Source organism: Leucopleurus acutus, assembly GCF_964270905.1.
Source record: "Leucopleurus acutus genome assembly, chromosome: 1".
Taxonomy (NCBI): domain Eukaryota; kingdom Metazoa; phylum Chordata; class Mammalia; order Artiodactyla; family Delphinidae; genus Leucopleurus; species Leucopleurus acutus.
The window spans coordinates 84,577,864-84,604,442 of record NC_139142.1 but is presented as its reverse complement, the minus strand read 5'-3'; the positions used below and the strand labels follow the sequence as shown (position 1 = coordinate 84,604,442).

At 54.2% G+C, this 26,579-nt stretch overlaps 1 protein-coding gene across 5 annotated transcripts in view; it reads right to left on the bottom strand.

Moving 5' to 3' along the window:
* Positions 1-1,706: 1,706 nt before the first annotated feature.
* Positions 1,707-26,579, bottom strand: part of MAPKBP1 (mitogen-activated protein kinase binding protein 1) — a gene marked incomplete at both ends in the record, with an annotated part of 48,954 nt that continues 24,081 nt past the window's right edge. Inside the window, 29 exons of one of the 5 annotated variants that reach the window (XM_082853021.1) lie at positions 1,707-1,934; positions 2,553-2,638; positions 3,078-3,674; positions 3,897-4,180; positions 4,477-4,561; positions 4,712-4,909; positions 5,031-5,176; positions 5,407-5,573; positions 6,046-6,282; positions 7,324-7,379; positions 7,584-7,720; positions 7,926-8,060; positions 8,318-8,381; positions 8,555-8,666; positions 8,777-8,852; positions 9,129-9,250; positions 9,422-9,492; positions 9,873-9,998; positions 10,265-10,356; positions 11,136-11,311; positions 11,525-11,671; positions 12,247-12,436; positions 13,216-13,376; positions 13,701-13,718; positions 13,940-14,122; positions 14,377-14,514; positions 14,895-15,065; positions 15,803-15,860; positions 16,085-16,147. In XM_082853021.1, the coding sequence (XP_082709147.1) occupies positions 1,707-1,934; positions 2,553-2,638; positions 3,078-3,674; positions 3,897-4,180; positions 4,477-4,561; positions 4,712-4,909; positions 5,031-5,176; positions 5,407-5,573; positions 6,046-6,282; positions 7,324-7,379; positions 7,584-7,720; positions 7,926-8,060; positions 8,318-8,381; positions 8,555-8,666; positions 8,777-8,852; positions 9,129-9,250; positions 9,422-9,492; positions 9,873-9,998; positions 10,265-10,356; positions 11,136-11,311; positions 11,525-11,671; positions 12,247-12,436; positions 13,216-13,376; positions 13,701-13,718; positions 13,940-14,122; positions 14,377-14,514; positions 14,895-15,065; positions 15,803-15,860; positions 16,085-16,147 (4,324 nt within the window). Of the gene's footprint in view, positions 1,935-2,552; positions 2,639-3,077; positions 3,675-3,842; positions 4,181-4,476; positions 4,562-4,711; positions 4,910-5,030; positions 5,177-5,406; positions 5,574-6,045; positions 6,283-7,323; positions 7,380-7,583; positions 7,721-7,925; positions 8,061-8,317; positions 8,382-8,554; positions 8,667-8,776; positions 8,853-9,128; positions 9,251-9,421; positions 9,493-9,872; positions 9,999-10,264; positions 10,357-11,135; positions 11,312-11,524; positions 11,672-12,246; positions 12,437-13,215; positions 13,377-13,700; positions 13,719-13,939; positions 14,123-14,376; positions 14,515-14,894; positions 15,066-15,802; positions 15,861-16,084; positions 16,148-26,579 lie in introns of all 5 variants that reach the window. The other 4 variants (XM_082853019.1, XM_082853020.1, XM_082853018.1 and 1 more) reach the window with 4 other exon arrangements.

Sequence of the window (26,579 nt, the reverse complement as noted above, 5' to 3'; positions counted from 1 at the left end):
GAGTTCTTGGGCCAGGCTTTCTTTGCACGTTGGCCAAGCAGGTGGTGGTAGTAGAGAAGAGTGAGGGTGAAATAGGTTTCCCCTGTTCAGGTGACTGATGCAAACAGAGCTGCACACCCTTCAGAATCTAATTTCTTGCTAAGCCTCCGCCTACAGAGCCAGCAGAGCCCATGCAGAAATGGACTTCTGTGGCCTGGAGCTGTGGTAGAGCTGCCCTGACTTACCTGAGGCAGAGGAAGCAGTAGGGCCTAGAGACACATGTTCTTCACCCCAACTCTTCAACAACTGCTTCACTACTTGGTCCTACTCTACTTGCCCACTGTGCCCTAGCTCCTTCCCCTCACCCCTAAAACTGCCCTTCTAATTCTAATCTATCCCCTGACCTCTGCCACTTACCTGTCCCACCTGCCACCTTTCCAGTGTGTCTCTTGGCCCCTGCTGCAGTCCCATGTGCCTCCCTCTCTTCAACCTCCAGCACCCAGTACCCCTGGGTGCCAGCACTGCCTTTGAGGCCATCTCACATCAGCTAGGCTGTGGACACTAAGAATCCAGATTTCAGGCTCAGTGTGTTCCTTCCCTTTTCATGTTCTGTGATAAGAGCCGGGTTGGTGAAGCTAGGGTGGGATGTGAGAGAAAACCAGGTACCCATCAGCCAGCCAAGTGCCCTACCAATGAACACTCAATGTGTGTGTGTGTGTGTGTGTATGTGTGTGTGTATGTGTATGTTTAGATTTCACCTGTGGCCAAGGTCCTTAGAAGGTGGGCCAGCGCCCTGTAAACTATGAGGGAAGTTCCAACACAGACTTCTGACTGAGCATCACTCAGGATGCAGGGAGAAGGTGGCCTCGGCTCCAGGAGCCTACTGGGGACCAGGGCTGGAGGACAGGGAAGGCCAAGGGGCTGAGGGAAGGAGGCCAGGGCTTCATGTTTGCCCAGCAGAGGGCTTTACTGTCCTGCAGCAACGTCCCACAGCTGGCTCCACAGTTCCGGCCAGGAGAGAGGGGGCACAGGAAGAGACGTGCTAGGGCTCTCTTGGAGGGGGAACGGGAGTGGAATGTGGCGGCTCGGGCCTTGATATCAACTCAAGCCTCCTGATGGCTGGGAGTGCTCCAGAGGGCCAGAGGGCTCTGCCTTTCTGAACTGCCAGCAAGTGGGGAAAACAACCCCTGCTCTGGCAGCCAGGGGAGTGCAGCTGGTATTGGATTGGGCAGGGGGCGGGGGGGGGGCGGGGGGGGGAGTGGAGGTAGAGGTGAAGCTCCGTTGTTGGCTAAAGGGCATGGATACCAGATCACCTCTCACCTCTACCCCACTGAATACCCTGTGTGTGCTCCACCCCAGGGAGCTGATCCCTGCAGTAATTTCAAATGGCTTCTCAGAAGGGAGGGCCAGCCTTTCCCGATTTCCCCCAGATGAGGAAGGCTGCCCTCCTACTCCTCACAGCACCAAGATGACAAAGGCCCAAGACCTACCCCTGCGTGAGCCACTGGAGGGGCTGTGGAGGCAGGAGTTCCAAGAAAGTGAGGCAACAGTCAGGGAAATAAATTAATAAATACAGGGACCCCATGAGGAACAGCTGGGAAAGCTGCTTCCCCTCTGAGCACTGATCCCTGCTATCCACTCCAAGCAACACCACAGGTTTTGGTGAGTGGAGGAGGGGCTGCAGTTTGGAATCGAGGGAGCATTCACTTGGGACAGGCTTCTGGAACTCAGAGTCTGCGTTCCATGCGCCGCTCCACGGCTCGAAGCAGCAGCTCTGAGTATTGCTCCAGCAGGGCCTGTGTCTGCTCGGCGCCCGCAGCCCCAGGGCTCCCGCCTGGGCTGGACAACACGGCCCCGGCCAGGGCCTCTAGCTCCTGCCGCACGGAGGAGAAGGTGTTTCTGAGGAGCTGGGTGATGCGACTTTGCTCTGCTGAGGGTGTCTTGCAGCTGGCCACCTGCAACAGGACCCCGGAAGTGAGGTGGAGGAACAGTGGAGGGGACTGTCAATGGATATAGAAAAGGGAGGGGCCCTGCCGGTGTCCAGCCTGCCCCAAAGAAGGGACTGCATGCCCTGCTAGGTGTGGCTGCGAGTTGCACACTCCAAGACCAGCAAGTATGACCCGAGGCTAGGGGACGGAGGCAGACCCTGGGGGTGACTGTCAGGTCTGGCACCATCTACATCTTGTTAGCAACTCCTCTTTCAAATCTTGGCCCCTGCTGGACTGTCCCCTATGTTTAGGGTGGCCAAGTCAGTTCTGAATATGAAAAGGGATACTATTAATAATTATACTTGGACAACAGGCACAGGCTGCATGGTCCTAAGCAAACTAAGACATGTGGGCTCTCTACACCTCACCCTCCTGTCTGAGGATGTCTCCAGCTGTTAGCCAGAAATGACCCATACGTGCTCAGTTCACGAGGCCTGGCCTGGCTTCTAACCCACTCACCTACTCAGAATGTTCCTAGTTGCTCCACCCACCCATCGGTGGAAGAGCCTTATCATTATGTTCCAGATACTCAGCTAGCACTCCTGACCTGCTCTGTCTTCCCGCCGGGGGGTACCCAACACGTACCAAGTGGTAGAGCTGCACGGCCTGGCGCACACTGCCCTGGAGCTCTGCCACAAGCTGTTCGCACTGCTCCAGGCTCACGGCTGGTTCTGGGAGGGACAGACAGCTCAGTAAGACCCAGCAAAGCTGCTCCTTCAGGCCTCCCCACCCAGGGGTCACTCAGAGGAAGAGAGGCCTACCCCCACCCCACCCAGCATCGCACGCCCTCAGTCCCTTCCTCTTGCCTCCTTCCTTCCCGACACCCTCCCAACACCACCCAGGAAACAAGGTCCAGAGGAAAGGGCCAGCTCCAGCTCCAGTCCCAGGGGCCGGAAGGCACTGAAGGGGCAAGTGGGTCACAGGGAGATCATGAAGGTCGGCAGGAGTGTCTCACCACCAGGGGTGTGACTTAATGGACCGAAACAGGAGCAAACAGGACGAAATACGCCAGAGGCTGGTTGCACAGAAAGGGGATGGAGCCAGAGACTGGCCAACAGACAGGGGAGAGAGAGGACGGGGCAGGAGATGAGAGCTGGGAGCTGTGCACACCTGAGTCCCGGCTCTGGGCTGCCCCCGGCCTGGTGCGTTCCACAGGGCTGGGAGCCTTCTCAGGGGGTGGGGACTGCAGGCTCTCAGGGCCTCGGAGGAGGATGCTGACCGGCAGCTGCTGGGCACGGGGACTGTTGGGCCCAGGCTGAGCCTGGCCCTCGGTCCTAGGCTTGGGAGTGGCACCCTCCCCCAAACAGGCCCGTCTCTCAGATGTACTGTGAGCCTTCGCTAGGCCCACTGGGGGGCCAGGCTGTTCTGCCTCACCAGGGGCCTGGCCCTTGGTAGCAGGTGAGAATGTGGCCAGCGTAGGGCGATCAGGCAGTGGCTTTGGGATATCCAGGACCAGGTGAGCCCGGCTGGGTAGGGCCAGCTTGCTGAGTGGCGAGACTCGGATGGGGGCAGGAGCTTGAGGTTCGGCAGCCAGGCCCAGGTTCTCCCCAACAGAGATGCTGCGGGATATCTTGGCCATGGAACTGGTGGTGGGGTTCCGGTAGGAGTGGGGCTGAGACAGACGGCTGTCAGCTTGGGGCAGGGAGCACAGGCGCCCCTGGGCCTCCATCTCCTGTAAGAGCAACGGGCCTGGTGGAGGGGCCTCATCTGCAGGGGAGACAGAGACATACACAGGTCAGGTGGTGAGGACGGCGTCCCGGGTGCTAAGGCTCAACTCTCCAGGAGCTGCTGTGCCCTGCACATACCCACTAAGGGGCTCCCACTGGCAAGCACAGTGACACATCAGGGCCACGTGAGGCCACCTTCCTCTAGCACGCCCACGGGCTCCACGCTCCCCACACCTAGAGCTGAGCCCCCCAGGCTCCTCACCCTGTGGCACTAGACTCTGCACCGACTGGGCTTTCTGGAGTCCACCTGAGGCGCTGGCTGTGGCCACTCTCTTGGGGGCCCAGCTACTGTCCCGGTTGAGACGGCGTCGTGGCAACAGCACAGGGGCTGCCTGCTGGGGGCCAGGGTTCCCGAGGGAAGGCCCCGCCTCCGGGGGTGCTCCTGGAGGATTGGCACCACTGCCTCTCAGCTGCTCGCCAGAAGCCTGCGGCACCTGGGCTGGCCTCGATGTCATTGCCAGGCTTGAGGAAGATGGGGATGGTTCCCTAGGGAGGAAATGTGGAAGAAGGCCCAGAGGAGGCTCAGGGCTCCTCCCTGCCAAGACGGGGAGAAGCTCTCACAGCACTAACGAGGCACTAGGAGAGAAGGGTGGGCACAAAGCCAGCCAGGACAGCTGTCCCAAAACTTGGAGTGCACAATGCTGCTGGGCATGGAAGACAGAGCCTTGGAGAGAAGAGGGCTGCAGGCTGCCCCAGGCGCAGGGCTGACCCTATTGGGAGCACTGCGAGGTTAGGAGAGCTAGAGCTCCTTGTAGGAAAGTGAGCTGCTGTGGGGACAGTACCTGAGTGCGGGGCTCTGCACTTGCAACAGGAATCGTGAGGAGATGCTCCGAGACTCTGTCCGCTCTGGTACCCGGACTGGGCCCCCTGCCAGGGTGACAGAAATCAGGGGCTGAAGCAAGCTCTTGCCCAGACTCTGCCTCCCCTAGAAGGCAGCCCCCGGGCATGGCCTGCCCTTGGACCCTCAGCGGGGCAAGGGGAAAGAAGGGTAGATTGCGGTGACCAATGTGACCACACCTGGAGCAGCCCCATTGGCCAGAGTCTCAAAGTGCTGTTTTAGAAACTGCTCCTGGTCCGGGGTATGGGGGCTGCCTTCCTGCACCCCGTAGGGGCCAGTGCCTCCCTCCTCTTCCTCCTCTTCCTCATCACCCTCGGCTGGCTCTTCAAGGTCTGAGGAAATGCCATCCACACTCAGGGGCTCCGTGCTCTCGGAGTCTGGATGTGGGGGAGGGGGAGAGAAGCATCACGCTGCAACCCTCTGTCGCCAGAGCCTCCACTCCCACCTCAGTCCACTGACCCGCGTGGTCCCGGCCCTCCCTCAGGGCTGCAGCCTCACCTTCATTGGGATGCTCAGGGCTGGAAAGGCGACTGCTGCTGAAGTCCACGGAGCAGGCACTATCAGGGCTGTGCTTCTCTGAGCCCCTGCTGCCGGCGTACACTCTTCCCAGGCTCCCTCGGGCTGGTGCCTGCACCTGGAACTCACTGCCGGAAAGGCCAAGAGGGGAAAGAGGAGGCAGTGAGCAATGGTGAGCAGCAGCCCCACTGGACCCCTGCCTTCCTTCTGCCCCACCCGTGAGCAGGACTGGGGATGAGGCAGTGGTGGGCAAGCCCTGAGTGCCTGGGGCCAGCCCCCCACCCAAATACAGAACCCTCGGAGGGAAGGGAAGAAGAGGCGGGTGGTGCATGGCCCCAGAAGTCTGCAGGACCCTTGCCTGGTATCCAGGGTGGGGCTGTCGCTCGGCTCCGGGTAGACAATACCGTCTTCGATGGGTGCAGGCTCCAGTTCTTGGGCAAAGACCCCTTCATCTTGGGACAACAATCGGATAATGTGGGGGCAGGAACAGGGTTGGGAAGCCTGAGGCCGGGGGCGCTTTTCATTCTGGAAACACACAAAGGGAAACACACATTCTGGAAACATCACTGGGGTTGCTGACGTGAGTGAGGGTCTGGGAGAGGAGGTGGAGGTGGGCAAGGATCCAGTGGGCACCAATTCTGGGGGAAGCTCCGACTCTGAGGACAGACACCGAAAAGCCAGGCTGGGTTCCAACTAGTGTTCTTGAGCTTCTGGAAGAACTACATTAGCACTCTGGGCTGCCAACCTCCAGCCACCACTTCATATCATGAGCCCTCCAAGGAACCCAGCCCAGGACAAAGGCTACCCTTTGCTTCTGCGCCCCAAGCACCGTACCGCACAGCCTAGCCAGCCCCACCTGACTTTGCAGCTCAGGTTACCCACGTCCCGCAGAGGCAGAGCAAGCACAGCTGGACCAATGCTCAGGCCCCAGCTGCTGGCACAAGGCTGGCTAAAGCTGCTTGGAGATCTCTAGTTCGCTGGGAGAAAGCGGGCTCACCTGGCTAGCATGTGAGGTCTCAGGGGCCTGCCGACCATGCTTCCCAGGACCGGAAGGGCTCACAGCCGGAGAGTCCTGGCTAGGGCCCCGAGGAGTTGGGGCCAGCGCCTCCAGCTGCCGCAGGTCCAGCATGGAGCGAACACTCAGCTCCACGCCTGGCTGAGCCCAGCGCCCCCTTCTTCTGGGTCCTTGGTTGGCTGCAGGAGCTGGATCCAGGAACTCCTCTGTCTCCTGTGCCTGGTGTGGGGAGGGGGTAGGAGAGGAATAACAGTAACAATCACACAACAGTCTTAGCAAACACTCACACGTCACCTACTGTGTGCCAAGCACTTCACACGTATTAATTCATTTAATCCTCACAACCACCATATGGCCTCACATGTACAGATGGGAAAACTGAAGCACAGAGGCCTTAAGTAACTTGTCCAAGTCCCAGAGACAGTCTGCCTGCAGCTTACAGCTCAGGTAGTCTGGCTCCAGAGTTCAGGCTCTCAGCTTCACTCTCTGTCCTGTCCTAGAGGACCTTCTGGTCTTCGTCCTCACCGGTGTCATGGACACCTCAGAGCTGGGAGTCTCTAAGAGGCCCCCACTCTGAGGACAGCCCCAAGTCCATTCACAGCACCAAGGACAAACCAATGGCCCCAGCCTAAGACGCATGGCCTGGTCAGAAGGCACCAGACACCACACCACCATCATCCCATGAAACTGCTGCTGACAATGAAAGGTGCTGGAGCTTGAAACCCTGACGCGGGACAAGGGAAGGCTGGGCAGCCTCTGCAAGCCTTCATCCTCCTCCCGGCCACCCTGAAGTTGCCCCTCAGCTACTGGTCCTCTTAAGGCCTTTTCCCTCTAACTCTTCTGGAAGTTCTGAGCTTCTCTCTTCACCTGGGTCTTCAGAACTACAGTTTCTCCAGATTTCAGTTCTTTGGCCCTTTGACTTCCTTGCAATTTCCTTGTAACCATTCGGCTTAGACCCCTTTTCTACTCCCCACCTCAACATGTTCTTTGTTTACTCCCAGGCCCCCAGGAGGCTGAACAAGCGGAGTACTTCCCCTAGTGGTGACTAATCCTTGCAGGCCACAGGGAGGAAATACCTGGACTTCGTCACCCCTCACCTGGAACCAGCCCAGAGGCTCGAGCTCCCCTTCCTTGGACACAAGGGGTGGAGCACGTGGGCAGACCCCATGCCCAAATGCCTCCCCAGGTGCAGAGAGCCCTGCTTTCACCGTCCTTCACTTCTGGTAACCTTGCAAGGACATTTTAACGACGGTGACTCACCCGACTCATCTCCCAGTGGGACAGGCTTCGGGGCAGGGCCGCGCTGGGCACCGAGGCTAGACAGAGACCGGCAGTCAGAGAGAGTTTCGTGCCCACCCACCGTGCAGCGCTGGTCCCACAGCAGCCCACGCCCTACGAGGCTACGACAAAGCTCCAGTTTCCTCAGCTCACACTGCTCTCACCCCCGCAGCCCCCGAAAGGGCACATCTAGCCACTGCACCAACTGGCGCCTGTCTGGCCCACATCAGACTTCCACAGACCTGGCTCTTTCTTGGTACCCTTGGCAAGGATGGGCAGAGCTGGAAGTTCTTCTTCTTCAGTGCCCTCGTCTTCTCCCTCCTTGTCACTGTCTGATGAGAGAGCTAGTCCAGGAGATAGCATCGATGGGGCCTCGTGCCTGAGTCCAAGACAAGGAAGGTCAGGGGGAGGGGAGACTCAATAGGGGAAGAGGCCAACATCCTGGGCGTTCGTGTGAGAAACAGGTATTGGGAGATACAGTTTCTGAATGGCGGGTCCAGAGCAAGGAGGAGGAGCCGTGCCACCACAGCGAGCAGTCTGGATGCCCACCCACCGCTTGTCCATCCCCCACACTCTGTTCTCACCGGCTGGGCCCAGCAGCCCTTTGGGGAGAGGACGGTCCTTGCTGCTTGCCCCCCCGCTGGTGCTGCCGCAGCTCGGCCAGACGCTGCCTCATGCCGATGGTCATCTCAGAGCTCAGGCGCCACACAAATATGCAGCTGGGGGAGGGCCACAGAGGTGGGTGAGGGAGGGGTAGGTAGGTAGGTCTCTGTGGGTGGCGACACCGCTAGTACCCCTTTCTCCACAGGCTAGCAAGGAGACCAGAGCCACCCTCCAGTGCCAGGTCAGGCCCAGCCAATATCCCTGTTCAGCCCTACTTCCCAAGACATCACTGAGTCGAAGAGAGGGGAGGGACAGGGTGTGTTTGTGGCACAGAGGAAGAATCTATGTCTCAGGGAAGCTGGCTTCTGCTCACCTGTCCCCTGACACAGAGATGAGATGCTTGCAGTCGTTACTAAATTTCATGCCAGTGACAATCTCTGTGAAGAACAAAGAATACGGCCTATGAGCCCCCCTGAAGTCCCAGCCAAGTGTCTGTCCCAACACACAGGGAGTTAGCTAGAGGGGAGGGACAGACAGTTCTGCTGGGACCCAGGAAACTAAAGGAAGAAAGAGGAAAGTTCCAGGGGGAGAGTATCAGGGCTACACTCACCTGAGTGGCCAAACATGGTAGCCACACACTCGCCTGAGGAGAAGTCAAAAATGGAAAGGTTCTTGTCGGAACAGCTGGTAGCAATGTAGATCCCTGAGGGGTCTGTCTGCACCTGAGGAGTGGGACATACAGCTGGACGAGGACAGGAAGCACCAGTCCCTCTCCACCCGGCACCCCGTTCTCCCGTTCTCTAGCCCAACGCCCATCCTACTGGGCCCTTACCTTAATCAGAGTGCCATCCTCACCCTGAGACCCTTTAAACAGCTTCTTCTGCTTCCCGCTGCTGATGTTAAAGATCCTGTGGAGAAACACACTCATTCACATGAGGAGGAGGTCACGGTCACTTGGGTGGCAGCAAAGCCAGCATTCACCCGCAGCTCTGTTCTCTCTGGAAGCCACTCCCCAACACCAAAGGGGCTACCACCTCTTGGGTGAGGCAAAGTGCTCATGCTGTGTAGGCTCAAGGGGGCACAAAGTCCTGGACAAAAAGATAGACACAGGGCTGAGCTGCCTAGAGCTGACCCCCTCGGGCACGAAGGAATGTGGTCAGATGGTCTGAGAAAGGGATGCCCACCGAATATTTCGATCCTGGCAGCCGATGGCTGTGTACTTCCAGCTGGGCTCCACATCCATGTCATAGAGGGTCGTCTTCCGTACCACGTGGTGTGTCCGTGTGAACTGTACTCCATCTCCAGACTGCAGGGGTGGAGCATGAGGGCAGACCCCACGCCCAAATGCCTCGCCAGACCCAGAGAGCCTTGCTTTTGCCGCCCTTCACCTCTCGTAACCTCAGGTAGGGGAATCGTAGCGACCCCACGCCCCACCCACAAACCCATTGCCCCATTCAGGGACACCCAGTAACCTCACCTTCTGTGCAGTGCGGAAGTAGATGCTCTTGTCTGCTCCACAGCTTATCATGCGGACTTGCCCATCGCTGGCTATGGAGGAAGGGGGCCTAGCTATTCCCACTGCTCTCACCACAAGCAGGCCAGCCTTCCCTCTGCTTCCCTCCCCATGTTCCCTCTATGGAGCTACTCTATAAGGCTGAGACAACCAATTAAATCAGGATGCTTCCCTCCAAACCTAGGCCTTCCTTTCCCCCCATTCTCAGCCAACCTGGTTGCTCAGGGTCCCCTGGACTAAGAGTCTATATTCCACCTGTCTTCCCATCCAGCCCCGGGCCGGCCAGCTGCTGTCCCACATGCCACTGTGACAGGCATACCCTTCTCACGGAGGCAGGACGCAGGTGGCAGTGGGGGGGGCAGGGGAGATATCGGTAGTAGGCAGAAGAATGTATTTCAATTGCCTTGCCCCCTACCTGCAAACTTGACAGCTGTGATGGAGGACGAGTGCTCGTCCAACGTCTGCTGTAGGCTGTACTCCCGTCCAGCATCCAACACATGGATCAGCCGGTCCCGGCTTGCTGATGCTAGGAGCTTCAGACCTGGGATTGGAAGAACTCCATCAGCCCACGAGTGCCCAGAGCAGGCCCCTATCTGGGTCCAGCAAAAAGGAACTGAGCCCCATATCCCTAAGCCAAGAGAATCACAGAGAATGGATAGAGCTGTCCTCCTCTAAACCTGCAATGACACCAAATGAGTCAAAGGATTCTCAGTCCCACATCCAACAGCCAGGATAGAGGTAAGTGGCACTGGCAGGATTGGAGGAGCCCTGTGCCATTCTGGGCTGGGTACCAGGCATCCACTTTACCTGTGTCTGGCTTAGAGTACTCCAGGCATAGAATTTCTGAGTCATGGGCATCCACCTTCAGCATCTCATTTAGGGACTGTAGTTCATGCACCCTGCAAAGATGAGGAGAGGAGGGAGGGGGTCACTGCCAGGCTGCAGGAGGAGAGACTCACTCTGCTTCCTCTGCTACGTCCTCTCCCCTGACCTTTTTGAAAGATTATTTTTTATTTTTGAACTTTCAGGTTAGAGAAAAGTTGCAATGAGTACAGAGGGCTTCCATATTTCCCTTACCCAGCTTTCCCTAACGTTAACGCCTTACGTAACAACAGTCCGGTTGCCAGAACCAGGAAACTTACGTTGGTATAATACTATGAACGTAAAGGCTTTATTTGAATTACACCAGCTTCGCCACATCCTTTTTCTGGATCCAGGATCCTACCCAGAGCCCAAACTGCACTGAGTTGTTATTTCTCTTCAGTCTCCAGTTCAAAGACTGGAGTCTTCAGTCTTTGCTTACCTTTCATAACCTCGACACTTTGGAAGAGCACTGATGCTCTGTCATACGTACCTCAATTTGAGTTGGTCTGTCGTTTTCTCATGACAGGACTGAGTTTTCTGCATTTTTGGCAAGAATACCACAGAAGAAAATGCTATGTCCTTCTTAGTGCACCATTATGGGCTTTGTGATGTTGATATGAGGATGTTAAGCCTGATTACTTGATTAGGATGGTTTCTGCTGGGCTTCTTCACTATAATTATCCTTCCCTTGTACATGAATATCTTTTCCCCAATCTTTTAGAGCCAAACTTTTCAAAAGCTCTATCCCTGGGGACTAACTCCCCCAGCCCAGACCATGAGAGGCAGGCAGTACCCATTCCAGACCTGGCATTACCTGAGTGTGCCCACACGGTCCCCTGAAGCGAGATGCTGTCCGTTGGGGCTGATACACACAGAGCGAATGCCCACTCGGGGATCCATCAGGGACCCATCAGCTTTGTCTCCCCCGGGCAGCTCAGTGTCCAGCAGGGCCTGAGTGTTCCCATCCACATAGATGATCTTAATGAGGTCCTAGTGGAGCAGGTCAGGAGAAGTGGATAAGGCAGGCCTGACCCAGTACAGAAGCAAGGGGAGAGGAATGCTGGACAAGACAAAGCCTTGGCTCGCAGGGGCTGGCCAAATAAGAGCCGGAAGATCAGGGTCTGGGGACCCAGTTCCCGAGAAGGCGGTGTGAAGGCGAAGGGACGTGGGTGCTAGGCATGGAGTGGGGGCCCCATGGCTCACATTGCTGAGGATGTTTCGGTGCAGGGTGGAGCCATGCACCCCAGAGCTCTCTGTGTTCCACAGGCGGATAGTGTTGTCAGAAGAACAGGTGATAAAGGAACAGGGGGGCAGGCAGGCCTGGTTACTGTCCTTCACTTCGGGGTAGACCTGAAGGGGCAGAGGGAACAAAGTCAGAACTCCAATTAGGGAGCAGTCCCTCGCCTGCCCATGGAGATGGAAGGGAATGACATTAGGAGCTGATGCTGGCCAAGGCTTAGCCCACTGTCTGTCCTATGGTAAGCAAGCCGTAACTATTAGATACTCTTCAGATCACTGCGGGAAAGTACATTAACCAAGCATCTCCCATGTACCAGGAACTCTTCTATGTTTCCCACTCACATTATTTCACTTAATGCTTAAAACAATTAGATGAATCAGGTACATCATTTCACCACGGAGGAAATGAAGCTCGGTCAAGTTCAGTAACTCATCCGAGATCACCCAGCCCAGGACAAGGCAAAGCTAAGGATGGACGGGGACACATTGGAAGAAGCCTGAGACATATAAGCACGAAAATTCAAGCTCAACCCTCAGGACCCATCTGAAGGTATGTGGACACACAGGGATGTTGCTGGAGAAGTGAGGAGGCAGCGGGAACATAACGTTCTACCTGGGGATCCCCACTTTCTGTCCTCACAGTGGTGTCCCGGCAAACCGGGTCAGTCTCGAGTCAGCCCACCTACCTCCACACTCCAGACGCAGGAGGAATGATACAGAGCCGAGTACACCTTGCCCACTTTCTTGGGGTCCCTCACGTCCCAAACGTAAATGCTGTGGTCGTTGTATACACAAGACAGCCACTGATTAGTAGGATCAAAGGTCAAGGCAATGGTGTCTGGATACCTGGCATTCGCCACTCCAGAGAAGAGGCGACTGTAGGGAAGAGGACAGAGCAAACTGGTGAGTGAGGAGCTGACGAAATGAGGGATCGAGGGGAATGAAAACAGAAGCCCACCCACAAAGGAAGGAGCAGAGCACGGGAGCCCTCTCCAGACCCGCAGGTTTGGAAGCAGCTGCTTGAGAGGAAAAAGCTGCCTCTGACAGCTCTCAGCTCGGAGCTGATCCAGCACTAGCTGCTGGGCCATGGTGCTCTCCTGATGAGCACAAACGGGGTCACAGAACACCAACGTGAGACAAGGTAACTCTGTGGTCATGACGGAGTGAAACAAAAACAAGACCACTCTGTAGTGGTGTCTGAGACAGATAAAAACAAGATCACTGTACAAGCCACAAAAATGACCAAACATCACCGTTTTCCATCTTTCAGGACTGACTGCAACTTCTTTACCAATTACAGCTTTAGCTCCATACCTTTCCTTCCACCTTTCAAATAAAATTAAAGGTCCAATTGTAGAACTGCCCCCACTTCCTCACAGCACCCAACCAGAGCAAAACTTCAGTCCCTGGAACCAATCCTAAAATCATCTAACACAAGCCCAAATCTGACACTAAGCCTCTCCTAACGCCTACATACTGAGACACTCCACGGTCCCCCACAGTGCACCGTGTACCAATAAAGCCACATTTGTGTGTGTGCAGAGATGTTCCTGTAATCTTTGGGGGTATCGATACACCCTTCATCTTACACGGGCAAGGAAGGCTGGGTGCGGAGTAAGGCTCTGAAATGGAGGCAGGGGGCCCACACAGCTCACCTGGCCTCTGTGACACTGGCTATGTCTGTCCCCAGGGCATGGGGCCGGGGCAGGGTGCTGAGGAAGTGCAGGTTAGAGGGGTTGAAGAGGCGCACGGTGCCATCAGCGCAGCCACAGAAGATGTAGTCCTGGCTCACAGAGATGCAGTAGGCCACGGTGGTCTGCAGGCAGAGGGGCTCAAGTCAGCATGGCCACCCGCTCAACCCCTCCTCAACAGTCACCTGCCAAGAGGAGACACCAGCCAAGGCAGGGGGCGAGGGGAAAGCAGCCCAGCTGCTCTGGCCGGAGCCCCTCAGCTGTTACCTAGAGACGCCCCGCCCTCCAGCAGCTGGCGGCAGAGGGCTCACAGCCACGTGCAGATGGGGGATGGGAGTCCGGGAGCCTTCTAAGGCACTAGAGGTTTTGGCAAAGGGGACAAAATAGGAAAAGCCCAGCAAAGAGAAAGGAACAGCATGAGAAAGAGAGGAGAGTCTAGCACCACTTACTGTGAAGCTGTCTGTGTTCTGAGCAGAAGAGGAAAGCAGGGAAAGAAAGACAGAGCAGGGAGGAGGCAGTTACACAGATCTGCTTGGGCTGGAACTGGACCAAGCTCTGGCTCCCTCAAGCCTCTTCCTCCTGGGGTCCCCTCTTGCATGCAGGGCCCAGCCCCTGTACGGACAGTCCTCCCCTGAGCTGAGCCGCGGGCAGCCCCACCCACCCCACCCACTGGGACAGAGGTACTTACTCTCAGCTCCACCCACTTATCCAAGAGCCTCCGGTCACTGAACTCGCACAGCAGCCCTGAGGACGTGATGCAGAAGGTGCTGTCCGCCTTCCTGCCTCGGCCACAGGCCACGTCGGTGAACAGGTTGTTCCGCAGCTCCCCCAGCAGCCCGGAGCGGCCCAGCAGGGGCACGGTGGCATTCACCTGTGGAGATGCGACACTGTCGCCCACCCATCGCCCCGGGGTGCCCTGGAAACCAAGCCCTGGGGAGAGGGAGGGAGGAGGCGCAGCAAGGCTCCCTTGCCCTCTGAGACTACCCCTCGGCCCAGACAGCATCTGGCTCATCCAGAACTTCTGGATGGCTGTTGAGAAAGCAGAGGGGCCCAAGGGGAGCAGTCTCCTGGGGTGGGCTGAGTAGACCCTGGCCCTGGGGGCTACTTCCAGCCTGAGCACCTCACCTTTGAGGTCTTACTGTCATCAAGGTACCAGAATTTGATGTGCCGGTTGCCAGCAGTGACAAAGTAGCTACAATCTTCAGAGAAGGACACCGCAGTGACCCGACTGGACACCTTATTGGAGGCCACCACAATGTTTTTCTGGAAGGAAAGCCAAAGGAAGAATCGAAGTTCTGCCTCTTGGAGCTAAGATGAAAGAGGCTCAGAGGATGAAGGAGGGTTAGATAGGATTTGTACTTTAAAAAATGTTTCTTTCCAGGATTTACTGGTCAGAAAAAGAGGGGAGGAAGGAGAATCCTTTTCCAGAGGAGTTGAAGAGATTCATTGCCTCTGGAGGTCCTCGGAGGCACAAAGCTAGCCTCTTTCTACCAACACGCTTGGCTACACAGTTGCTTTTTTCTGCTTCAGGTCATTTTCGAGAATAAAACTGAGATCAGCAGGGTGGAATGAAGGGGTTCAGGTCCCCAACTGGCCCTTGGACCCCCATGAGGCTGCGAGGCTGGCCCACCCGGCCCACTCACCTTCCAGGCCCAGACGTTGACGATCATGTCATGTTGGTAGCCCACAGAGACAATGTACTTGGCACTAGGGGAGAAGGCCACACAAGCCACGCCATACTTATGCTCCTGCAGCTCCGCCACCTGGCTATGCTCGGCCACGTCCCAAACCCGCACGGCAGGCATGTGCCCACTCTGCAGGGAGGCAAGAACTGGCAGTGAGGGCCAGAGGCACACAGCCTCCCCTAGCCTTTCAGGGTGGGGCCTACCTCTCCAGCTACTGGGCACAGTCTCTCTAATGAGCCCCCGGCCCAAAGCAGAGTGCTACACAGGGCAAAGGTGTAGAGGAAACATGATAAATATCTCAGGACAACAACGATTATCTGAGAGAAAACACCCCCAGATTTGGTTCAGTATCTCCGGGTGAGGGTCTGCGCCTCTGTGTTTGTTCAAAGCTCCTAGAGGGATCCTGATGGGCAGCCAGGGTTGCGAACCACCACCACCCACGCCTATGCCTCCCTGTAAGACACTGCGAAGGGAGAGGTGTCCCTCATGCGCCCAGCAGGGGGCCCCCAGGCACAAGGAATATCTTACGGCAGTGGTTTTCAAAGTGTGCTTCCCAAACCAGCAGAATCAGCATGATCTGGGAACTTGCTAGAAATGCAAACTTTGGGGTCCCCCCCCAAAACCTATAGAATCAGAAACTCTGGGAGCAGGCCCAGCAATGTGCACTTTAACAAGCCCTCCAGCTGATTCTGATGCCCACTAAGGCTTCAGCACCACTGGTTGAAGGTGCAGCCAAAACCGGGATTTGGCATCCGTTCAGGCAGCCAGAGCGGCGGCAGCCCTAACCAGGTCCAGGACTGTAGCTCTCTGCTGAGGCCAGGCCACCCACCCTCTTCAGAGTACTGTGACCCCCCTTCCACACTCACCTCTCCTGTGACCAAGTACTTGCCATCAGGGGAGAAGGCAAGGGCAGTGATGGTCTTCCTGCAAGAAATGAGGCAGGCTCAAAGAGGCACTGGCAGCCCTGCCTAAGCCCGGCTCCCTCACAGTCCCCTCAAAAGGCAAGACCGGCAGACACCAACGGCACGTGTGACATTTCCCTAGCTGGCCCTGGGGCCCAGTCTCAGTCCCCAGAGCCACAGAGACCTCAGACAGTGCCCTTCTCACAGACGCCAGGAGATGCCCCCTGAGGGCCCAGACCCATTTACCTGGAACTGTTGAGGATGTGGTGCTGTTTGTGTTTCCGGGGATTGAACAGCACGACCACACACCTGGGGAGATGAGTGAGACAAGTGACTTCAGCACCAAAACACAGCTCCCCCAGGAGCTCCAGGCCCCCAGGCCAGGGAGCTGGGGTGAGCCAGCTCAAGGGGGCTCCACTTGCCACTGAGGGCAACTGACCGCTTTCTTCTGGCGATTTGCTCTTCCCACTTCCTTTCCCACCCATAAGGGCCCATCTCTGCAGCCTCATGAGGGTGAAAGGGCTCTCTGCAAGCCTAGCCCCACCAGGTCCCTAGGCACCAGCGCCATCTCTGCCGCAAAGGGCAGCAGGGACCCAGGCCTTCCCACAATCCTTGCACAGCCCAGGAAGGGGGGCAGGAGGGAAGAACTCACGTGATTTGGGCAAAGCAGGCCACAGGTATACATACAGCCAGTGCGACATGGAGCCACACGTGTCAAGTATTTGAGCTCCAAGGAGTGAGGCCTCTCACGTGTGTGCCCACCTGTGTACTTGGCAGGAGCCAACCCCCCCCAGCCCCCCCCCCCCACGCGTCAGGTGATGGAGCGGGCGGGAGGCAGGGGACCAGAACCGCTAGGAGGCTCGGTACGACTAGCGGGAGGGGCAGAGAGAGCCTGGGGAAGCCCAGCCCCAAGAATCCCTGGCCCCGAGGAACCTGAGACGGACCCTCCAAGACTGCCAGAAGACAATGGGAGAAGGCTGGGAGCACCCTCTGCAGCCAGAAGGTGAGTCTGGATGGGATCAGGCTCAGACTGACTTTCCAGAGGCAGCTCCAGTGGGGAGGCCAGGTGGTAGGACTTGGGGGCAAGAAGCGGGAAGCTATGGACAGCAGTGTTCTCCCTCAGGCTCCCTGGCTATCAGCATGCCCAGGGGCCCACAGCCCTTCTGCCTCATCGCTTCATCAGAACTGTAACTAGCTGACAGGAGCAAACGTGGAGCCTGCTACACCAGGTAAGGGGATGGGGAGAGAAGGATGAGAGGGCTACGTCCTCCAGACTCAGCCTGGTTTAGTGGGAAGGCACTGCAGACCCCACATCTGAAACCCACCGCCTGCCAGAAACTTGAAACGAAGGCAGGTACAAGCCGCTAGTGAGGGCTCAGCATCTCAGGCTCAATAAACCACTTCCATATGCAAACGCCACAGGTAATCACTGGGGACACTGGGATCTCGGAGGGACACCAGCTCTGCCCAGAACTACCAGGCTGATGGACAGCCTTGGAATCCCTGAGTCACATCATCTTTTCCTCTAGTCCCCTCCCCCAAATCCCTCCTCACTGTTTTCTTTCTTCTTCTCTCTCCTTCTCCTAATCTTTGTTTCCTTTCTCCTTCTCTCTTTATACCAACTTCCAGTCTCCCACTTCCCTTCTAGAATGCCACGTCAGGAGGGTTTTTAAAAATATGACCCAAATCAGATGGCTTTGGAAACTCTGCGCCCCATCACTCTCCCTCCCCCATCCCAAAACACACACACACAAGCACACTTGTCCAGCTTCTGTGAGGGGCAGTCCAGGATACAGGGGGCCTACTTCCTCCAAAACAGGTAAGATTCATAAAACCTTAGAGTCGGAAGGAAGGATGGAAGGAATCAAACGCACTATGCTAGGTGACTTTAAAGATCACCTGGTCCAACCCTCCAAAATTTTGAGGTGAGGAAACCTAGGCTCCTATAAAGAGCAGAGCCAGGACTCGTAGCTCTTCCAGCGTCCAGGCCTCTTTACATCAAACACGCGCAACTCTGATCTGTGTCACCCCTTGCTGAACAACCCTGGGGAGCTTCTAAGACCCAACCCCTTAAGTACCATGAAGGCCCTGGGTGGTGTGGCCCCTGCCCACCCTCCAGCCTCACCCTGCACCATGCTCCAACCACATCCTTTCACTCCCTTTAGCTTGCTGTGCTCCTCTGACTCCAGGCCTTTGCTAGAGCGCCTTCCCTTGTCTAGAGCATTCTTCTCTCCCTTTTCCAACTAGTTAACACATAGTTCTCTTTCAGATCTCAGGTCAGATGGCCTCAGTATATGCTCTCACAACACAGTTGTATCAATCTTTTGTGACATTTACCACAACTGCAATTTTACAATTTTTTAATTTTAAAATGTATTTTATGGAAGTGTACTTGATTTACAGTGTTGTGTTTAATTTCTGCTGTACAGTAAAATGACTCATGATACATATGTATACATTCTCTTTCATATTCTTCTCCACTGTGCTTTATCACAGGATGTTGAATACAGTTCCCTGTGCTATACAGTAGGGTATTTATTGTTGATTGCCTCCTCCACCAGACTGTGTCTTCCATGAGGGTGGGAACTGTGCCCGGTTTTGCTCACTGTTTTGTCTCCTGTGCCTAGCAGAGTCTGGCCCATCACAGTTGTTCAAGAACCGTTTACTGAATGGATGAATGCCTCCCTTGGTCCACTAGCTTGGTCTACTTGGGTACCCGTAGGCCCAGCTCTCCTCCCTACTGCATGCCCCACCTGTCTTCTATGGAAGGTGGCACCGAGGATCTCCAAATCCTCAGAGGCAGTGTGGGACAGTGGGGACACTGTGAGCTTTTGAGTCAGAGACCAGGGTTTGAGTCCTTGTTCTGCCATGTACAACTTTGTGACCCTGGGTAAGTCACAAGCCTATTTCATTATCTGTTAAAAAGGAGCCACTAGGATCAAGCTCTCAGGACTTCTGTGAAGATCAAATAATTTCTTTTGGACACAGAGTGGGAGCCAAACAAACGGCAAATCTTACTATTACTCCCCCTGGAGCATGGACAGGAAGCCAAAAGGGACTCCTGGCAGTGAGGAACAAGGTGCTCAGAGACTGTGTCAGGTTTTTCCTTCAGAAAAACGGAGGTGAGTCCTGTTAGGATCTGAGTAATGGTAAAAACTCTAAAGGAGGCTTCCTTTAAAGTTCTGGGAAGGCAGCCAAGGAAGGAGAGCTGGGTTAAGCCTGGGGAAAGAAAATATCTACGTCTTCATCCACTTAGGAGATGATAAGCTTGGAAGGTAGCAAGGAAGGGATGGGGGAAATGCTGAGGGAGAAACTACCTCAAGTGACTAGGACAGCAGCACAGAAGCACAGAAAGAGAATGGAAGTGACACCTCCTGGCTAAGTTAAAAAGCACCACGCGAGAGTTTCAACGAACTCTAAGCACGAAGGCCTTCACTTCCTTTTATAACCGGTCTACTGCTCTTCACACAGTGGGCCCAATAATAAGAGTTACCATTTATCCAGCACTTTCTGTGTAGCAGGCACTCTGCTAAGCACCTTAGAGGTCTGGTCTTAGCTAATCCTTACCACAAGCTTGTGACTGCTGGTACAATCAGCCCCACTTCAATGTGAAGAAACGAGTTCAGAGGTCTTATTCAAGGCCCCTCAGCTAAAGCAAAAGAGAGTCAGGATTCCAGAAGCTGTGCTCTCAGAAAAGCAGAGTGGAGGGAGTGGGAGAAAGGAGAGAAAACTGAAGCTGAAAAGGAGAGATAAACACAGAAAGCACACTGATCTAACGCACAGAGCACCAGGGCAGGAGCCTCTGCGAAGAGGCAGAGAAGACTGGGGCGCTTGGAGGGAAAAAGGATTCTGGCTACAGAATCTTTGGAAATCATAACAGGGCACATGAAAATTATAGCAGTTATAGTTCAAAGTTCATAGATCTAGATATTTAGATTTTAATATTTTATTCAGTGTGTGAAAAATGATAACCCCCAGGCCTGCCACCATCACGCAAAGCCCACCAAGTTTTCGGGAGAGCTGACGTTTTCTTGCTATCTGTGCCGCCCGGCTAAGGCGGTCCTCTGCAGGCTCATCCTCTCTGGTGATGGCCTCCAGTCTGAATGGTGCTGGGTTACCTAGCTTTCGGATCAGCTCCAGATAAACCACAGTAGAGGGTTTCAGCTCAGAGCTGATCTGACTTGAAATGAACTGATGCAGATGCCGACAGCCACATTCCAAATCCAGAAAAAGTAGGTGATGAGGGTTCCTTTAAACCCGAAGCAGCATGGTGGCCTTTCAAGGGCGGCTGAGAACACTCCCCAAGTCACCGCACATAAATTCTGAGTCTTGCGGGGCCATAGCATCCTCTGTTTCCTGTCTCCCCTAGGTTGGACTCCATGGCGGAAGAAGGAGGGAGAGCAGCACGTGTGTGTAAAAAGACAGTGCAGACAGAGGATGACTAGCTATGAGGCAACCTCTCCCTTCTCTAACACCTCCCAACCCCCACCCCCCAGTGTAGCCTGGAAATTCTCATGTGTGTCATGGGAGAGTTAAGCAGAGGAGGAAAACACACACAGGTAGGGCAAGCTGAAATTTTTACTTCTAATTATTCAAATTTGGAAACCTTCCAACACAGAGAAAGAGGAAAAAAGAGACCAACCCTCGGTCACAGCTCCACTTGTGAGGATAATAACGCAGATGGTGAAGGCAGAACTTGGCAAAGACCTCCAAGGTCCCCCTGTGCCCAGCTTGCTGAGGTCCTCCCAAGAGAAGAGACCTCAAAAACACTGATGTGGGGCTTCCCTGGTGGCCTAGTGGTTGAGAGTCCCCCTGCCAATGCAGGGGACACGGATTCGCGCCCCGGTCCGGGAAGATCCCACATGCCGCGGAGCGGCTGGACCCGTGAGCCATGGCCGCTGAGCCTGCGCGTCCGGAGCCTGTGCTCCGCAACGGGAGAGGCCACAACAGTGAGAGGCCCGCGTACCGCAAAAAAAAAAAAAAAAAAAGCACTGATGTGGGAGCCTCCTCAGTCTTCTCTAACCTTTGAGCAAGTTTCTCAGTCTGCTAGGGAGGGAAGGGTGGGGTGCAGTTTGCACCAATCTTTGGCCCTTGGTCTCCACACCCCTTGACCCTGGCCAGCACAGCAGGCAGTCACTGGCACGTGCCCTTGCAGCAGTACTGGCTGCAATCCTCCATATGATAGGGCTGGGCTGGCCCAACCGGCTGAGTCCCGTAATTCAGAACCCCAGGGTACAGGCACAGGGAGTCTGCTCACTCTCATAGGGAAGCAGTGAGGCCTCAATCCCTCAGGGCCTCAGCCCGGGAGTCATGTGGTGGAGCAACCGTACCAGGTGCTGGGCCCACTGCCCAGGAACTTCTCTGAACCAGGAAAGGCCAAGCCCTCGATAGCCCCCGTCCCTGGACAGGTCCAGGCCTGCTGCCATCACCAAGAGCCCAGCATTCCCACAGGATCCACCTCCTATGACTCTCCATCCTCCAGAAGGCAGAAACAAATGAACCCAGGGATGAGCAAAGAATGCAGAAACACACACAGGGAGCAGGACACAGAAGGTCTGAGCAGGGACCCTGCACCTTAGAATTTCCTCTTTCAGACCAAGAAAAGTCAGAAGGTGACTCACAGAGGCACACTAAAGGTCCTTCAAGCCTTGCTCATACATCACCCTGTACCCCTACTTAACATTATAACCCCACACCCCCACATTCCCTATCCCCTTTCACTGCTTCTTGCTTATACTTTTTCCAAAGCACACATCAATTTATAATATTCCATATAATTTACTTTTGGGGAGGGAAGACGATCTATATTCATCACTAAGACTGCCAGCTCTGTGACAGTAGTGTTTGTTTATTTTGTTTACTGTTACATCCCAAAGGCCTAGAAAATTGGCACTCAATAAATATTTGTGAATAAATCTTTAAGTCATTAGCTACCAGATCTCAAAGCCCTAACTCCCAAGGAAACTCCTGAGTAGCAGGCCCCACGGCAGGTCCACAGTTCTGTCCAACCTTAGACTTCTAGGACTCACTGATGCTCGAGGGCACTGATGATAGAAAGAATAAGAAAACTGGGGTCAGGCAGACCTGTCTGCTAACATACTGTGTGATCTTGGGCATATTCCTTAACTTCTCTGAACCTCAGTTTCCTCATCTATAAAGCAGGAATAATAAATAGTATCTAAGTCTCAGAATTGTTGTGAGAACTGAAAAAAATAATATGCACAGTAACCAGCAGGGTGCTCCTAGCCATCTTCTTGAAGGGTTCTCTGGGGCACCAATAACAAGGAAAGGGCTAACCAGGGGTTCAGCAGTTGCAAAAGGAACCCCAACTACGGTATCCATATAGGACTTGCAGGATACTAGTGACTCATTAGGGTCCTCCTCCAGGTTGGAATTACAAACTGTCCCTCCCGATTCACTCCCAAAGGGGAAATCTTATAGCTTTAATTATCCTAAGAGATAATGAGTCTAGGACGTTTCCTAGGGCATCCTTGGTTGTGGTCCTCTTCAGGACCCACATGGAACCCAATGCCTTCCAAATAAGTAACCCTCTTAGGCCAGCCCATGAGACCCACTGGCATCTCTGTTTCTGGGATGCTCTATGAGACACACACACACCCCTCCCCCCCGTCAAAGGCATGAGAAAAGACTTGGCAGTAATAACCCAGTGAATAATGTGGTCACTGATGTAGAGCTACCAGTACACCTCTCTCTGTCCAGAGGACTCTAAACATATTCCCTTCTGGGACAACAGGTGGATGTCTGTGAGCTGCAAGACGCACAAGCCAGGTCCAAAAGCAGTGTCTGAGCCCCCTTCCTCTCACTCACTATGGTCTAGCCACCACGGCTGCTGTTTAGCTACTCAAACAAGTGAATTGATTCCTCCTTTCTTTGGGACCTTTGTAGTTGAGGTCTCCTCCACCTGGAAGTACAGATCTTCACACATAGATTCCTCTGTCACTCAGACACCAGCTCAAATGCTACCTCCCACTGAGCCCTGACCAGCCAGTCTCCAAGTAGCCCCACCCCACCCCACTCCCAGGTATTCACTTACTCTCCTTTTCCATCACCCCGGTTTATTTCTTCAGAACACTTATCACTCTCTGATATTACCTTGCTCATTTATTTGTTCACATGCTTACTGTCTGCCTGCCCCTCCTTAAACCCCACAGAGGCAATGACACTGTCTTAGTCACTGCTGTATATATATATTCTGCGGCTAGAACAGTGCCTGGTCCAAAGTATATTTTCAACACGTATCTGCCGAACAAATGAATGACTATATCGATGAACAAGCTGTTTGGAGAAGAACTACAGGGCCCCAGTTTTAGGTGTGAGCTCTGTAGGGAAACCAGGAGAAAAGGCACTGAGGGGACTGGTGCCTGTGAGTAACCCTTGCATGTGATTCACAGCCATCAGGGCACCAAGTCCAAGCATCCTCTTCCCTTAGGTCCACCCGGTCTCTCCACCACTCCACACACTCCCTGGCAACCCCCCCCACAGTGTTTACCACAGAGAGGAAGAAGGGAGCTGTATGCTCCTTCAGCTCAGATGTCACTAGAACACAGTCCAGGAGGAGACTCTGTGCTTTCACGTGCAGTCCAAAGCTTTGGAGCTGGATCTCAGCATAAATTCCAATATGCGCTGAGTAAATGGAGGGCCTTCTCAGGAGAGCTGGGTTTCCCCTCCTCCTCCCTGCTTAAACCACCAAGAGGTCTCCTCTTGGCTGCTGCATAGGGCACCTCTCACGCCAGTAGCTGCTCTGCACAGGGGGTCTGCACTCAGGCCAGGCCCTGCACCCTGGCATTAGGGGTCAAGAGAAACCCATTCTCCAAACTCACTGACTCCACAGTGGCAACAGGGGCTGTGCTGGGCTCTAAAGGCCCTGAACCCTCTACCGAGCCAGCCAGGGAAGGGGCCCAAGTCAATTATGGGTGTTCAACTAAACTGAGTGCCTCAAAGCTATCTGGGGACCAGCTTGGCCTCCTAGGGCAGGGGGCTTAAAATGTGACAGGTGAGGGTGGGCTTCCTGTGGGAAAACAACAGCAAAGGGAGAGCTCTGGAGAAGAAATGCAGGAGGTGCTAAAACCGAGGGGTCTCTACCCAGAGACTTCAACCCACCTCTGCCTGACACACATCCTTCTCCACCCCACCCTCCCAGAGCTGTTTCATTTCCTTTCAGAAAACTTTGTTTTGGTTTGATATTTGCCTCTACGCCTCTGGGAGAATTTTCTGAGCTTTGTTTCTCTTCTTGTTTCTAGGATACCTGAACTGCTCCTAGAGCAGCAAGCGAAGTAGGAACTAGAGAGTGGGGGATGGGCGGTGGGGTTGGGATCACCAGATAGGAAGAGAAGGGAGACAGAGGGGAGGGAAAGAGCCTGCTTTGCTCACACTGACTTTGGTGGCCCCCAGATACCGCAGAAGCACATCAGGGAGCTCTAGCACAGAGCAAAACTAAAACACCCAGAAAAGGGCCATTTGCAAAGAGAGAACTCCAAGTTTTAGGGAATCAAAAGGTCAGGAAGTGGATCAGGGCACTGCCCAGGGCTGGCCCAAGCCAAACACACTCAGGAAACCTACTAGAGGTGACAGCAGGGAAACTTCCGTACACCACCTGGAAAGATAATGACCCCCAAGGCACAAACGCCAGGCTGGGACATGCCCATAAACAGAAGCACACACCCTTAAAGGCGCCAGGCCTGGGGTCTGGGGCGGATGGGGAAGAGAGGGACCAGGGCTCCACACTCCCCAGAGCAGGGACACAGGACTCAGCACGCACAGAGCAGCAGCCCAGGCCTTTCCCGCCCGTCCCACATCCAGCCCCAGTCCCACCTCCAACAAGAAGGAACCTGGCTTTCCGGGGGCCGAGGCAGACATGAGTGGAATTCCCCGGAGGCAGACTGCACAGGGTATCCAGCAACAGAGATCATTCATCAACTTGCTTCTGGAGGGGGAGAAGGAGGCCAGCTCAGCCTCTTCAGGGTAAAGTCAGTGCAGCTCCCACAGTCCCCTACCACAGATGTCAAATGCCAAAGGGCCACTCAGAAGAGACAGACCCCAGAACCTAGGGGCAGAAGGGTCCCTGGCATAGACTGAGCTGCCCGTAAATTGGCTCTTCTCATTCGAAGAGCAGGTGAACAGCTTAGGGGAAAAGCAGCTTTTAAAAATAAGCAGCAAGACTGGTCTCCCTCCACCTCGTGCCACTTTAGAGTAAGAGCTCTGCAGTCAGACTTCTTGGGTTGGAGTCCCAATACAGACACGTGCTAGCTGTGTGACCTAGAGCAAACTGCTTACCCTCTTTGAACCTTAGTTTCCCTCCTCTAAAATATGGGATGAAAACAGTTCCAACCTCACAGGGTTGCTCTGAGTATTAAATAAAATAATTCCTGTAAAGTGCTTAACAAAGTGCCTGACACAGAAAAGGTTCTTGATAAAGGTAGGGATGATAAAACTAAAAAAAAATCATATATCTGATACAAAAACTACAGGAGTTGCTGTGGAAAATCACACTAGGGAACTCGGCATTCCCAAGTTGATGGTGGGGAAAGAGGCAGAGCAGTGGCCTTCCCATTTTCACTTTCCTGTGCCCAGCAGCAAGGAACAGGGAACCAGAGAGAACAGACAGAGAAAGACAACCAGAAGCAGGAAAAGCTCCAAGCCTCCAAGAAACACTTCTGCAGAAGCTTCAAGCAACTATGGTTGGGGGTTTCTCATCAGTAGGAGCAGAGGAGTGAAACGGCTGCAAGGGAAAGAAGAACACCAGCGCTGGAACCCTTCCTCTCTTCCATGGCACTGACATCTCTCAACGTGACAAGAGTAGTCAAATGTTCTGAGAAGCATTATCCATAACAGCCAAAAAGTGGAAACAACCCGAATGCCCATCAACTGACTAACAGACAAAATGTGGTATATCCATACAATGGAATGTTACCCGGCCATAAAAAGGAATGAAGTACTGATACCCAGTACGACACGTATGAACCTTGAAAACACTATGCTAAGTGAAAAAAGCCACTCACAAAAAATATGATTCCATTTATATAAAATGTTCAGAACAGGCAAATATATAGAGACAGAAAATAGATTAGTGGCTGCGTAAAAGCTGGGAGCCTTAGGGGGAAGTAGAGAGTGACTTAATGGGTGTGGGGTTTCCTTTTGGGGTGATGAAAATGTTCTAAAATTGATTGTAGTGATGGCTGCACAACTCTGTGGATACACTAAAAACCACTGAACTGCACATATTACAATATTGCTTCTTTTTTTTTTATGTTTTGGATTTTGGGCCATGAGGCACGTGGGATCCTAGCTCCCCGACCAGGGATCAAACCCATACCCCTTGCATTGGTAGGCAAAGTCTTAACCAATGGACCACCAGGGAAGTCCCTGAATTGTACATAGTAAATGGGTGAGTTGCGTGGTATGTGACTTACATCTCAATAAAGCTGTTTTTAAAAACAACTAAAAGGTAGATATTAAAGATACTGAAGATGGTGTTGGGAGCTGTGTGCATATATTACACAATGGAATATTACATAGCCATTAAAAAGAATGAAGTAATGCCATTTGCAGCAACATGGATGGACCTAAAGATTATTATACTAAGTGAAGTAAGTCAGACAGAGAAAGACAAATATCATATGACATGACTTATACATGGAACCTAAAAAACGATACAAATGAACTTGTTTATAAAGCAGAAACAGACTCACAGACTTAGAAAACCAATTTACGGTTACCAAAG